The sequence below is a fragment of the Talpa europaea genome (assembly GCF_964194135.1).
Source record: "Talpa europaea genome assembly, chromosome: 6".
Classification (NCBI taxonomy): Eukaryota; Metazoa; Chordata; class Mammalia; order Eulipotyphla; family Talpidae; genus Talpa; species Talpa europaea.
The window spans coordinates 133,546,293-133,562,031 of record NC_140072.1 but is presented as its reverse complement, the minus strand read 5'-3'; the positions used below and the strand labels follow the sequence as shown (position 1 = coordinate 133,562,031).

The 15,739-nt window shown below is 45.8% G+C and overlaps 1 protein-coding gene across 1 annotated transcript; it reads left to right on the top strand.

Annotated features, from left to right (window-relative positions):
* Positions 1–2,942: 2,942 nt before the first annotated feature.
* CCDC168 (coiled-coil domain containing 168) lies at positions 2,943–6,469 on the top strand (the record flags this gene model as incomplete). Its single annotated transcript, XM_084234910.1, has 2 exons — positions 2,943–3,706; positions 6,400–6,469. The coding sequence occupies 2 exons, from the start codon at positions 2,943–2,945 to the stop codon at positions 6,467–6,469; spliced, it is 834 nt and encodes a 277-aa protein (XP_084091036.1).
* Between the last annotated feature and the right edge of the window lie 9,270 nt (positions 6,470–15,739).

Sequence of the window (15,739 nt, the reverse complement as noted above, 5' to 3'; positions counted from 1 at the left end):
AATGGAATTTTTTTCCTCAGTGTTCACTTACAGTGTCGGCATCACTGCCATTAATGAGCTTTCTCTGGTATTCATTATTGTCTTCATGATTTCTACAAATAAGTTTCAGCATTTCCTTTCAATGATACTCGATGCTGACATAAGAAGAGGTTTCTAGTGCAAAGGATAGCAGCATCTGTGCAGAAAACGAGTGTATTTCTGTTAGTAGGCAAGTATATAAATAACAAGCACTTCAAAGCCCTGGAGGAGGATGGTCTTTGCCTCTGTGCAAACTTCAGCACAGCAAAACCTCTACACATATGTTCCTTTCCACTTCTTACAAGAGCTGGCTAGGGATTCAGTGCCATAGAGCTCTGAGACAGCTAAGGAACTAGAGAGTAAAGGTTAAGACATTTAATCCCCATTAAGGTAGTTAACATTAAATGCAATTGGGATTGTTTGCCAGGGAGCGAGAGAAATGGAGTATTTTGCCAATTGCATTAAATTGTATAGTAAAATCCAGCAGAATAAAGTCTGATTATGTATGTAGATTGGGGGCGTGGGGGGGGGGTACACCACCAGAAAGGAGAGCATATTTTACCCTAGAAAAATCCAGAGGAATTGCTGAAGTTTCTTCTGGAACTAATGAATGCCTACCATGTATTCTGGAGAATTAACGTTTGCAAAGACAAACCCAAAATTACAGTTAAATGTAAATATTGTAAATACCTGTATTGTGTGGTCCAGTATCAGGAGCTCAACAAATCTTGGCTTAAACATGTGACACACAGGCTCGAACTACCGTTAGTTCCAGTGTAACATGTTTTTCTTTCCTCGACCCACCTTGAGTAAGTGAAGATAAAGGAGTATTAGTTACATCTCGACAGGTATGTTAACTGCTTTGGTGGATAGTCCAGATTACCTTGTTACTAGCTGATTAAGCTCATAGTCTATATACTCTCTAGACTCTGGAGACTTGGAGGGAAAGGGATTTTTCTGGTCTGGCTCTGCCCCACCCCAATTCTGACATCAGAGCATCACAAGTAAGCGGCTCCTTAGAATATCTGGAGATGGGGGTGGACAGAAAATTCACCAGGAGACCCTTTCGAAATCTAACTTAGGTTTTCAGTATTAACAGTAGACTTGAATAGGAACATTGCAAAAAGAAATATAAAATGAGGTGTTCTATTTTAAGAGAATAAACTCAAGTTATCATATGTTCTATATAGTGACAGTAAAAAATACATATAAAGATTATATTCAAACTAACCTGGGGCATCTAGTATTGTTGTAGAACTTCATTACACTTTATTTTTGCAAACCTGGTACAAATTTTGCAAATTTTGCAAATCTGGCAACCCTGCATTCGTATTTTCCTGATCACGAAGAAGCATAAAACAGACTATTCTTGGCGGTAATGGAAAATGGTTATGTCCAATTCAAATTTGCTCTATGTTTTTTAAAATTAGAGGGCAGTGATAACCCATTAGTACCAAGATTTTTTTTTTTATAGAATTGTGTTTCTTTTTGTGAAATTGAGATTATCTTCAAATTTTTTATTAAAAAAAAAAACTACTTACAGCATCATACCTGTCTTACCAACAAACTTTCATTATTGCTATGGTAAGTTGAGATGAGCTCAGTTAAATCCCCTCTATGACACGTACCCCACTTTACTTGGGCCCAGAGCAGTCACTGCTGCACTTGACAAGACACTGAAAGCGCAGGGATTTGCTTCCTGGCAGGGCTGTGCACGTGGCTATGAGATGGGCTCACCAACTGCTTGTGTTTGGGGGCATCTGGAATCAAAGACTTCTGAATAAGAAAGACATCAATCTATATCACAAAAATGTCAAAACAATATTATTTCTTTAAAAACTTGGTGAGGGGTGCATTGGACGAAAACACATTTTTTACATCATGGGACCATCTAGAGTCCTGGATTTCTCAAAACAATTGGATGGCTATCTTCTTTATAATTTTCCTAGGAATTATTTTTGAGATCATACTCATAAAGATTTATACATCCTTTCAGAAGACACCTGCACTTCCAGAAAAGAGTAGCTTAAATACCCAGGAGGTAAGAACAAATGGTCGATTTCCTTCTTTATTTTCCAAAGTCACACAGAATAACTTATAAAATTGTGGGACTCGGTTATCTAGATTACTCCTCTAACGTTTTGTCATGTCCCTTGAAACAGAGTGAAGACAGTAGCCTACAAAGCATGACATTTGGTAAATATCATATAATTTTATATTTTAATATAAAATTTATTCAACTTGAACTTCTCTTATTGGTGCTGACATTTTTTTGTTCCCATTTATCTCTAGATAATTACTCAATTCATTCATCTTCAGAAGAAAGGTAAGTGATATTTTGAAGTGAAATATGTTGGTTTTGTTTTATTCAAAATTACATGTACCTCTGACTTACAAAAAAGGGTTCACATGTAATTAAAAGCCAGAGGATTAATAAGCAAGAGAGGAAGACACAAGAAGAAATGGAGAGAAAAGGAATGTTAGCTTCAGAATTGTGGTGACCCCATAGCTTCCCTATCCCTGTGTGCTATTTCATCTCTACTTAAGTGGGATCAAATCCTCAGGGGGTAGCTTTCTGGGAGACATTAGAGAAAAGTAACTGAGAGGAAGGTGTGGGTAGTGGGGTTAAGGGAAAGAGTTTAGAGATGTGTTTTATGGTGGCAGCATGTTGAAAAGATTCAGATTTTGAATTTGCGACATGAAAATAATTTATTGTTGGACCGATTCATTGAGTGAACAGAACTAGGTAATGGTTTATTATGTCATCTGGTAAGTACTTTCCTGTTTATCTCTGTATTGAGCTGTTTACATGTATGAGATGGATTTCCTTAAATCTCACAGAGTTCTTGTATGAAATAGACCCCATGGGACATTTATTTGTACAATTTTTATGTTTCAGAGTCGATCACTTTTCAGAAAGAACAATGAGTTCACCCCTTACATCAGAAGAAAGTGAAGGTAACGTTGAAGACACAACTTCACAGGCTGATGAACTGCTAAGGGCAGGTACCAGTGAAAGTAAATATCAAGTAAGTCACCTCAGTGAGAGCTACATGTCATTTTCAAATGGGAGTAGCTCATCTTTGTTTCATTCAGAAATAAAGGAAATTTTTCTAAGCCAGACAGGGAGTTCAGAAAATGAAGCACAAACAATACAATATTCATCAAAGAAATTATTTTCAATAATGAAATCCAACAAAAATAAAACATTCATGTTCTCTTCTGACTTTAACTTTTCAAGAACTTCTAGAATCTCATCAGAAAGTGAAGACCTAGACATGGCACCATGCCCTCCTGCCCATTTGTTCCTTTCTAGAGACCAAGTTAGACTTCTGGAAGAAAATGTGAGACATCAAATTCCTTTGAAGTCTAAAGGTTCATTAGAGAGAAAAGTTACTTATCTGTACTCAAGATCTCAAGAGTCCTTGATTCAGAATCATCATTCTGCCCAAATGAATATTTCTGCCCAAACACAAGATTCTTCTCCAGGACAAAACGTTATTCAGAATCAAAGTTTTTATGAAGCCCAATTAACTAGTCAACCCCAACAATTGGTTCACAACCAAGAAGTAATCGATAGCCAGCAGGATACAGATGTCAGATCCTTTTCTCTGCCTCAAAATCTCATGAGAAAACCACTGTCTGGCAGCACTCAAGACTCCATCCAGGCCCAAGTTGTGGACAGAAGGCAACATTTGGTCAAAGACCCGTTTTCTGTTGAGACTCAAGATTCAATCAAGAGCACAGAATCTGATAAATACTTAGATGAACCCCAGTGTTCTGTTTGGCCCAAAGATTCAGACAAGAAAGAAGATTCACTCCAGAAGCGAAATACTTTTTCAAAGAATGCCAGACATTTGGTTTTAACTCTGACTCCAAATTCAGTTGCTGAAGGGATGCCACCACTACAGAAGATAAAGGGAAAGATCCTGGAACAAATTGTTTCATCAGAATTCAATCAGAATTCTGTGTCTGACTCAGCACCTGTGTTGCCTGAAAGGCAGAAAAAACAAAGAAAAATATTGCACAGTAAAAGTAAATTTAATGCCAAAGTTCCATCTGAAAAGCCAAAGAAAGCAGCATCTTCACAAGCACATCAAATCACAGTATGTCATACGTCAGAGCATGGCATGTTAGGATGCCATTATAACATGAAGAAGAAGAAAGAGTTGTTTCAAAGGAAAGAGACATCGGGTAAAGCTTTGTCTCTTACTTATGTTTCCAAGCTTGTTGTCCCTTACATTAAAAAGTATTCCAGAAAAAATCTAGTGCAAGTCGTGCCAGACATAAAAGTGTATACACATTTTCTGCTGAAGCAAGAGAAGTCACTCGATGTAGAAGAAGTCAATTATGCAGGTTCTTTTGAGAAAAGAGGAACCTCAGGTAATACTGAAAATAAAAAGCAGCAGAGCAGGGACAAAAGAGGACTAAAAAACATTCCACCAAAAATTGCACCTCAGCCGGAAGAGTCTTTCATGGTCAACACTTTTCAACTGAAAGCATCTTGTTCTTCATCAGTAGAAACAAGCTGGAAGAATAAAGAGTCTCTAAAATACTCAGTTACACAAGCGAAGGGAACTGGTATTGCTGAGTTCTTTCACACCCTGAAAAGTAAAGGTACATGTGACCTTTGTATTCCAAAGCATCAGACTCCTTTAGCAGAAACTGTATCAGAACCTCTGCAGGAATTTGTTTCCCCTCCCAACATGAAATCCAACAGAGGACAGAAAACACAGGAAGGCCTAAGAACTGCAGAGCAACCTCATCCTCCGCTGTCACAAACAGAGGAGGTGCCAACTAGCCCACCAGAAAGGAGCTTCCCAAAGGGAAATACCCAGTGCAAAACTCTGAAAGTTGTTCTGGAATCTCCAGATGTCAATTTGCTCATTTCACTAGAAGCCAAAAAGCATGACAGTAGTGAACAATCAGCTGATAGAGACATTCAAGAGCGTATAGGTGACGTAATTCAGAAGAAAGAGAAGGCATTCAGCCTTCACATTACAGGCTGCGGTGACCCACATGAAAGTGAGGGACTAGAATACAACAGAGCAAATATGCGCGATCAAGGAGTCCCTGGTGCTCCTCACAGGACCGCCCACACAGCCACTTCTGGACCACCTGACAGGAAAATGCATAGCAGATTAGAAGCCAAGACAGAAGCATCACGAATAGTGGACTTCAGTCATTCAGCAGTAAGGCAAGAGGAGTTCCCGGATGAAAAGATATCACCAACTGCAAACTACATTGAGAAGAAATGTATAGCTGAAAAGCCACAAGGACATGACAAAGAGGAACGAGTTTTACAAGAGGCTGCCCTGGACCAGACAGATTTCAGGCTCAGCCTCAAGCTGAAGCTGCAGAACGAATTTGTCAAATTTGAAATAGAGCAGATCAACTCAGGAAATAGGGAAACTCAAAATATAGAGAAAACAGCACAACCACAGAGTGTTTCTACACAAACAATTTGGGAGACTAGTCCATGCCCCATAGTGGGTCTGTTTCAGGTTGAGAAGATGAAGCAAAGTGCAGACAGACCTACGGGCAGAGAAAGTACAGACCCAAAGAAACCTCTTAAGGAGCCAGAGAAATTGCCAGTCGGTGAAAGTTCCTTGGACACATTTGCAAGCCGTGTTCCATTTAGTGAAGACCTCAGAAAGATACCAGGTCCCATTGCAGAAGAAAAGCAAGACTTAACAAGAGTTTTCCCCGCAGTAGCCCTGGGGTCTTTCATTAGCCAGATGCTTCAGTCTTCATATTTGAAGAGGCAGCAAATCAGAAAAATATTGCCAGGCACACCAAGTGTATTCAGTCCCCAACGTGTAGTGACGAAAGCAAAGAAGCCAGCTGGTTTGCTGATGGCTTTCAGCAGTCGTCGTGGTATTCCAAGTCACAGAAAAAGACCTAGAGACAATTTAAAAAGCCTCATGAAAAAACAGAAGCCACAAGGTGAAATCATGACCGAGGTGCTTCTCAATGTCACTTACCCTCACAAGACTATTTTCCTTCATACTAGAAGGCAGAGCAGATTAAATACAGAGCCTCACAGTCTAGCCAAGCCAACACAAGAGAAACCACAAGGTAAAAAGGAAGAGTGTCCAGATTTCATAACGAAAGGAGGTGTTGCTGGACATAGGCCAGAAGCTAAATTACAAGATGAAGTGAGAGGGGACAAAATGGCTCCCCCAAAACCAGCCCTTTCTGGTCACTGGGCCCCCCAATCGGATGTATATCCAGAGACGGAGCTTCAAACAGAGAAAGAAATGCAGGGACCAGTCCCAGCTGGAGAAGCCACTGCAGAGCCCACGCACTCCCATGTCATGGAGCCAGCCCACGGGGCGGAGGGAGGCCCGACAGCACAAGCGGACCTCAGATGCTCTGCAGATTCCCAGACGACGCCTTCTCCAGGAGCAGCACGGGCGGGAAACCCTTTGACACAGGCAAGGGAAAGTGATGGCCCCGGTTATGAAAGTGATGTGAGGGAAACTGGCTACTTCTTTGTAGAGAGAGATTTGTCAGATTTATCAGCAACTTCCCCAAAGACCTTCCATTGCCACCCTCCTATTTTATCTCATTCTAAAGTGAAGAAAAACAGAGTAAGATTCTCACACATCAAGTGTATAGTGAGACCCAAGTCTGGACACATGAAGACAGTGACGCCATCGAGGCCACAAATGTTTACTATCAGAGGTCACAGGAAGAAGCTGGAATCCTGCCTTAAAAGCAAGTGTGAAAAGATCATTCAAGCAACTGGACTGGTGTATGAATTTCTAAATACCCTTTACCCTCCTGGGCCTGGCAGATTACAAAGAGACCAATTCGGCCACCCTCCACTGATCCGAGGAGAACCTGCAGTCAATGAAAGGAGACTGCATTATGCTGATTTCCTCGCTGAGATGAAAAATGCATTCAGTTACAGAGAAGAAAAAGTGCAAGATGGAAAGGAAGAGGAGCAAAACACTGTCCCAGGAGCAGCTCCACAGCATACCCAACACCTCCGACCCAGCATGGACCACGTTGACAGACAAGTCCCAGGTCTGGACTTTCTAACCCAGGAGCCGCCTGTCAGTGAGCAAGACGTGCAGCACCGAACACGCTTTCCAGAAACTGCTCTGCACCCTGACCTCCCGCTGGGCCCCAGAGACGCCGAGGACATTCAGAAAACCAACAAAACAGGAAGTGACCTAACAGCACCTGTGGGTGCAGAGATTCCACCTCCCCAGTCAGGGATCGTATCATTTGATCAGTGTTTCAAGACTACACCAGAATGTGGCTTACCATTTCGTAGAAAACCGGAAAAGGAACAAGATTCTTATTTTGTGGCCACAAATTCAGCTTTGCAAGAGTCAGTGCTGCAGTCTTCTCATCCTCTTGAAATGTATGTTCCTGCATATAAAAGAAAGAGAAACACGTTACAATTAGCAAGGCAGCACAAGGCAGTAAGTTGCAGGTATAGAACTAGGAGGAGAGAGAGGCTATCAAGTTCACGCATGCTTGATGGCATGCAGAGCCAGGGTCAGCAAAGGAGAAAGAAGACAAAACATCCAGAGCAAAGTAAAAATTTTGCAGATGTGTTTTTGGACATTATTCACTCCAAAGTGCCTGTTTTGATCAACGTCAAAATGAGTAGTGGATTGAATGGAGGGAGAGATATGCAAAGGATAACAAGACTTGACCACATGCAGGTAATGAGAGAGAAATCCCCAAATGGAAGGGGAGTTTGCTGCCTGGATTATGCTGAGATGACTAATTTATCTCACAGTGTGAGAGATGGGGAGGAAGTGGCCGGGGAACATGCAGGTCCGCCAGCCCCGGAGGCCAGCCAAGACTTCCTACTTGATACATGTCAAAAGAAGAATCGGAACCTAACAGAATTGGATGAGGAACTGAAACAACCAGGAAGTACAAATATTCAGGTGCAACCACAACCCCACAGGACACCAGCTGTTTTGGGTTCTGCATCATGCCCTTTACTTTATCGGTTTCAACTGGGAAAGCTAGAAGGCCTTGCTAGGTTTTTACCCCCAACGTCAAGAGAAGCAAAGACAGATGGAATCATATTTTCTGCAAGCAAATGTGGCATCCCATCTGGTGTAAGCCACCACAAGGGACAATGGCCTGGTGGTGCTGGAAAGAAAGAGACAGTGACTTTTGATGTCTATGAGCCTGCTTCGGCTACATCCAGAAGGAAGAGAAACTTCAAACAATACTCAGACATGAGAACTTTAGTCAATTCCGCATGGGGAATTAGAAAAGCAAATAAACCATCAATTTTATACATACTCAGTGTCAAGGGAGGGGCTGGCCCACACTGTGGCGAGGAAAAGAGAGGTGACCTTTCACCCAACGTGAAAGAAATGGCTCCAGCAACGGTGTCCCCATTCATGTCTGGGTCACCTGGCAGCAGCACGTACAGCAAGACAGGAAGAGAAAAAGACATGTTAGGAGAAAAAAGACTCGGTTCTCAACAAGTGAAGCAAGCGATAACACCCCATGGAGGAACTGTTCCTGCAGATGAAACCAAAGAAGCCAATCATCCAGATCAAAAGGAAGGAGAAAATGAACAGGAGACATTACTGAAAGACATTCTACAGCACAGCCAACATTTCATATTCCGTTCAGGCCAGAGGAAGGAGCTTGGCCCCCACGAGTCAGAAGACCAGGTACTGGACACCCCACAACTGCAGCCTGTGGATCTGGTGCAGGTAGGACTGCCAAAGCCCAGCCACTGGACACATGCTGACACCTGCTGCACAGCGAGGTCACAGCTTCATCTTTTAAAGGCCAAAGAATCACTTGCTGGTCAAGTTTTAGTTGCTACAGTGCAATATGGTCTCCCAAAGGATGGGAGCCGTGTGGGGGAACTGCACCGGGGAGGTAACGAGGACAAGGCAGAGGCTCAAAAAGACATCCAAGCAACTGTTCTGGAGCCTTCGGATGTCCCCACCTCCAATCTACCTGAATCTGACAGACAGAGAAAGATGTTTACACGAAGAGCCTTAAAAAGTCAAATGAGTTCCAGATGTGTAGTTGTGAGGGCAAGGAAGGCTTCACAGATACTTAATATCTCAGGGAATGGTTGTCAAAAAAACCCACCTCCAAAGATCCAGAAATCACCTATCTCTGGCTTTTCATTTCACAGACAATACTCTGGGGTACCTCAAGGTCATACTGTAGAGAAAAGGGAAGGATTAGCACAAGAATTACCCACAACAGTTCCGGAGTCTTGGGATTTATCCACACTCGCTTTACCTGTAAAGAAAAGAAAGCGAAACAACTTAAAACTTGCAGTCAAGGAAAATAAAACGAGTCCCACATGTGTCACTTTGAAGGTCAAGAAGGGACCACCTTTCCTGACATTCAAGGTCCCAAGACAGGGCACATCACGCCACAGGAGGCAATTCAAACGCAACCTCAAAATCATGATGAAACAAGGTCAACATGTGGCCGATATAATCCTAAATGCCATTTCCTCATTCATCCCTGTTTCACCCGACAAGAAGGCGCACCATGTCCAGACAGACTTGCTGTGGGAAACAGGAGTTAGTCACAAGCTGCTCCTGCAAGTGCAACCTGCTGGTGGAGCGAGGGCCGAGGCCAGAGGTGAGAGCACCAGGGCATCCTCCAGGCACCAAGATGGAGAAGCATCTCGGGAAGATTCTCAGCACTTCCGTGAGGACACCTGTGGAATGAAGGCGCCTGGCTTGGTGAAGGCAGATCTAGAACTGGAGGATTCAGTCAGAACGCATAGCCTGGAATCACCCGCAGCAGCTCAGGAGCCCCAGAGGCCAGCCCTGTTCAGACGAAATGTCATTCATTCTGCCTCGCGCCCTGAGAGTATAGCTGACACATTTTCATCTCCCACACCTGTTGCAAGTGATGACAAAATAGATATTGAAATGCTGAGCACACTGAAAATAGAGGTGGATAAGCCAAGAGTAAAAACATGCAGCTGTACCGATCCAGAGCGAGAGAGACCAGCCCGTGAGTGGGGAGTGTGGAAGGCCAGCTCTGCTGATACACAAAATATGTCCAGCAACACAAGACGAAGGAAGGAGCAATGTGAAAAGGAAGAGGATGATTTCCCGAACACGTTACCAACATCGGTGCCGCGCGCCAGGCGACATCTCAGCGACAGTTCCCTTTATGTGCCAAATCTTGGCCCTTGCAAGTCAGGACTTGAGCAGAATAGCTTGGAAGGTAGAAAGACGTGGAATTTGTCTGGTATGGTACAAACGATGAATCAAGAAAAACACATTCAAGAAACTATTTTGAAGCCTGTTTCTAGACACGTGATGAATGTTCTTCAAGTCAAAACCGTGAAGAAAAGGCCTGATACTCAAGAAGGAAGGGAAGATAGGGCCCATCTAAAGAGTCCACTCCCCAAAGCTGGGACATCGAAGGTGAGATCGATACAGGACTGGAGTCCTCAGGACAGAGACCCGAGGAGAAAGTGGGATGGTCCTATCGCTGAGGAAAAGGCATGGAACAAAAATGACCTGCTAAGAACGGTCTTCAGTGCTTTAGATTTCCCTGGCCTTGAATCATCTGAGCTCAAAAGTCAGAACTACACGTTAGGACGTGTAGGCCAGAAAGGCATGAGTCCCAAGCATGGGCCTTGGAAGGCAGAGAAACTACCCATGTCACGGTTGCTTCAGACCACCAGGGCCCTTCCAGGGAGCCACAGAAAGAAGCAGCTGCACATGCTGAAGAAGAGGAAGGAGCAGCGGAGGCAGAGGAGTCAGGGGCAGCTCTTGTTCTGTACCCCCGGGGGTGCTCAGGACCTGCCACCGGCATCAGCGATGGATAAACTCTTGTTGGCTATAGTTGCGCGGGGCACCCTATATAACAGAGCACATCATGGAGAGCTGGGTGGTCACACTCCAGAGGAAAAGACAGAAGTAGGGGAAAACTTAGCCCCAGCTTTCTTGGGGCCTTTCGATTCCAAAAACCAGCAAGACGCAGTACCGTTATCAGGAAAGAAAATCGTATTGACTTCCAAATGTTTAACTGTCAAGAAAAAGGAGCCACCAATTTCACATATATTTAAAATCGATCAGTTCACCACGAAATGCAGGGAGATGAACGGGTCCAATTTAAAAACCCAAATGAAAGAGATGAAGCCAAGTCACAATGTGGCTGAGACAGTGTCCGTGTGGGACACCTCGGACACTCAAAGGCAGAGCAAACTCAAGACAGAGCTGGACAGGATGCCAAGGTCCAGGCACATACAACCCGCACCAATGGAGCTGCCAGCTGAAGGGCTGGTGACCTCATACTGGCATAACACCCCGGGTCATGCTGCTCTCTGCATCCCTGAGGAGCAGGAACAAAAGACAGACAAAGCCCGAGAGAGCAGAGCATTAACCGCAGACCTAAAACCTGCGCCAGCTTCCATGCCTGTGCCGCCACACGCAAAAACGGAGCCATTACCCGGGGCCGGAGGCATCTGTGATGACGCTTCTGAAAAGGAGCATGCACTAAACAAAGCAAAAGTTAGGGAGGAAGAAGAGTATGAGCAGCAGGTCATGTTTCGAACAACGAGCCAGAACACCCCACCACTTGAGTTTGGAACAGCTCAAGGGACAGGGCCAGGTCCTTTCAAATCGGAAGCGCCCTGGAGCAACACAGAGGGCCTCAAGGACCTCCCTCCTCAGAAAACAGAAAGTGATTTAACAGACCAAGAGGCGCAGACAGGAGTCGTAGAGGGGTTCTGTCCAGAGTCCTCGCCTTGCTCTAAGATGCATTTGCCTCCACGTGAAAAGCAGAAGAAAGACTCTGAAGCTGCAAGTGGAAGAAAAGAGCATCCTGGAGAAAGTCCAGGTGAGGCTCTTCCAACATCTGCTTCTCGTTCTCCGGCGGATGAAACGCAGAGTAAGCCTCCCTGGCTGAGATCTCAGGAGAGCCCCACAGACTGTGCCTCAAATACCGAAGGAGCGGGCTTGCTCGCCAAGGGAAAAGTAGGGCAACTGGGACTTGCAGACCAGACGTCTCCAAAGTCTGCTTGCGGCTCTGCTAGAGAGCTGTTCCAAAGGAAGAGGGCACTCAAAAACAAGGCGTTGGAAGAGGCAGTGAGCACTGGGGATTACACCCCAATTGCACGAGGAATTGGCTCACTTATTATGGGAAAACGAGGACAGCGAGCAAATTGTACGTCTGAGGCTCTCCCAAAGCCTGCTTCTTGCTCCAAAATAAGTCTACTTCAAGGTCACAGCCCAGGGCAACAAGCTAAATTAGAGAGCGCTAATATGGTGTGCCAGGAGCATGCACCACCACAGGGGACAAGAGCATTAAAAGGATCGAACGTTATACCTGGTGACACTCAAAAAAGTACAGAAAGACAATACTTACCCGGTCTAAGACAGAAACAGCAGCACCCACGTGTCCCCGGTGAGAACTTTCCGGGGCATCTATCTTACCTTCAAAATGATGCCTGGCTCCTGCCACATTTAATGGCTCTGACAAGAAAAGCATTATCAGAAGTCAGCAGCGTGTCAAACAGCACGAAAGCACTAGTTCTGTTTAGGAGAGGCCAAGCAGCTGCTGCGTGTGAGTGCAAACCAGGATGGGTCGTGGCTTTGACTCCAGCGGCGCAAATGAAAACACAAAATGCAATGCTGCCGTGTGAATCGCGTGAGATCATGAGGCATTTGAATATGTCGTTTCCAAATGGAAAGAAATCACTGGATGAGGCCCAGGGAACTGATGCAATACCAAGTGGTGGTGCCCCCAAAGAAAGCGCGAGAAAGAAGGTGCAGTCACACGAGGGAGATCCAAAGGCACACACCAAGGTCTGCCTACCTGGAATATTTGCACATTCGCTTGCCATCTACTTGCCTGCTCTGTCTGAAAGTAAAAGGCAGATGGGTAGGGCAAACCAAGGACTTGAAAAAGCCATGTTATGTCCCAAGAGAAGACCTTTGGGGTTGAGGATGTTGGTATTTTCACGCACACTCAATGCAGCTGACGGCGGCGCCCCGAGCGGCAGGCCAGATCCGCAGCAGGACATTAAAGAGAAGGTGGTGAGGCTGAAGCACAGCAGGGCCAAGCCGGATCTGCTTATGACGAGTCTATATGGATTCATCCGTCCTTCACCTCACCCTAGACTGAATCGAGAGACAGTTAGTGGTCGAATCTCAAATAACGGAGAAAGAACAAAACAGCAAATATTGCTGAAAAAGCAGGATAGAATAAAAGGCATTAAATTATCACTGCCACTTTTACCCATCAGGAAAGACTTGCCTGTGCTGTTCAACCTCATCAAGCAAGAAAGCAAGGCGGAGGGAGGTAAAGAGGTGGACCCGACAAACGTGTGCTCTCGCTGGTCATCCCGGCCATGTCCTCACTGGAATTCGAGATTACAAGTAGGGGGAGGGAAACCGAGAACAGCGAGGAGCTGCCTTCTACCACCCAAGTTGCAGGCCTCATCAAAGGTTGGGAAAATATCATTTGCAGTGTCAATTAATAGAGAGAGGTTAATCAATGTACTAGAATCCAAACAACATTCTCCACTGAGGAAAAAGGAAGACAGAGAAAGTATAGTTCATGGGAACGATCTAACACTCCGGGAATTATCAGCTACCATGGGCAGGTGCGAGGCACCAACTGATGATATTTTAAGCAGTATTAAAAAAGCAAAATACACGTCAAAGAAAGGGGTGGAAATGACTCTGGAAGAAATGAGGTCTCCCCAAAGAGCAGCTTTGAAGGTGAGGCTGCCTGCCTATGCACAGTGGAGCCTCCCAGGGAATGAGAGAAAGACACTGGGAGAGAAATATAAAATCCTGAGGATTCAGAGCAAATCTTGTCCTTCCATCTCTTTCCTACCTTACTCTGAAGTGATCAGAAGCAGGAAAGTGAAACGAATAGGAACCCAATTCTATTTTCTACAACCCCAAATCCAGAAGTCATTAGATACAGGAAAAACAGCGTGTAAGAGGCCTGTTTCTGTTGATACTTCACATAGTTCCAAAAAAGCCAAAGAACATATAATTCAAGAACAAGAGAGAGTAAAAACAGCAAAAACCTTGCTTTCAAAGAAAAAGAAATCATCAAGTTCACAGGAAATCCAGTTGGCCATCAAAGGAGAGGAAGCGATAGAAAAAATGACAAGTGTGGTTCTGACCAACACTAGCACTTGTACACCTGCTCCTTCTCCCTTAAAGCGGGACCCAGGAATTAAAAAACTAGGCTCTGTAATTGAAATAACAAAATATTCTCTTCCAAAACGATCACAGAGTGACCCACATGCAGTGAAAAAAGCAAACAAAGACTCCGTTCGGGGCAGTGTTTCGAGCGACGTACAAGAAGCAGAAGTGTGTCCGCCACAGAAGGAAGAGGCGAATGCCAAGCTCTCTGCCAAGACTGACCTACTGCACCCGAAAGAGAAAGGCTTGGGAGACAAGGAAGCACTTCCCGGGGATATGCCGTCACATACCACAGAGCAGGACAAAGGGTGTGCAGGAAGCGCAGGGCAGGGAGGACCTGAAGCAACAGGTGAAGGTGAGCTGGAAGCTGTGCGGCCCGCAAGTCTGGCTTCTGAGTCTTCTCTGGCTCATCACAAACCGGGCCAAAGAGCAGGAGGAGAGGAAGACAGAGAAGGAATAACAAGAGCTGCCATTTCACAGCTGCAGCCACAGAAATCACCTGAGGGAGAGAAATTGGCACAAACCGAGCCCACTGGGGAGGATACGAGTGACATAAAAATGGCTCAAGAGCACAAGCCACAGAGTGCAGAAGACAGAGGAGACACGCAAAGTATCCAATCTTTAATGTACCCCAGAGGAGCGACTTCCAGGGCAAAAATACTGCCACTGCCGCCGGTACTCAGAACCCCCAGGGAGCAGGCCCCCCCAGCTGCAGTACCCAGAGACACACAAGACAAAGGAGGGCACAGGCGGGAAAGAAAAGGTGAACCAGGCGAGGGTCCCACTAACCCTTCTCTGCCTCCGCTGAAAATCAACAAAGGTGTAGAGGGCCCGGGAGGACCCCGAGGCGTGACGGGACCCTTTAGTCCGCCCTCATGGGACAGGGAGTCGTCAGGTGCAGGGCACTTAAAATACATGCTGTCACCTTGGCGCGCCATCGCAAGCAACTCAGAGAGAGCAGAAGACACGGCCGGGCAAAGAGAGGAGAAAGCAAATGTCCTCAAGAAAGAGGGGGCGCGCCCCTCGTCCGCAGCTTTGAGGGCGAAGCAGTGCCCCCCCGCCCGCATACTCGAAACAGAGACTCTGCAAGTGAGTGTCACGGAGCACGCGGACGGGGGGCTGGCAGGGGGCAGCGTGCGGGTTGTGATTCTGAGCAAAATGTGCCCTTTTCTCACTTTTTCAACTCACCTTAAATTGGACGCCATAAAAGCCGAGGCAGGGGAGCCAGGAACCAGAAGCTCTGCGGCCCACCTCGAGCTCCAGGAATCACTGCCTTCAGGGCAAACAGCCCCTGCAGAGCAGGGGGGTTGCCGGGGCATAAAGAAAGCAGAACATCAAGCAGAGACAGAAAACCACGGAGTGCAGGCAGCCCCCAGGGATGGCGTCAAGCCCCCCCATGGCCGGGACTGCGAGGCAGAGACAGCGCCGCCGCCGGGTGTGCTCAGGGCCTCCCAGCGCTGCGCCCTGTGCACGAGCAGGGAAGCAGAGGGGGGCGTGAGGGAGAAGGCAGAACAGGGGCTGGGAAGGGCAGGAGACCAGGTGACTCCGACTGGGCCTCCTCCTCCCGCGCCTCGCCC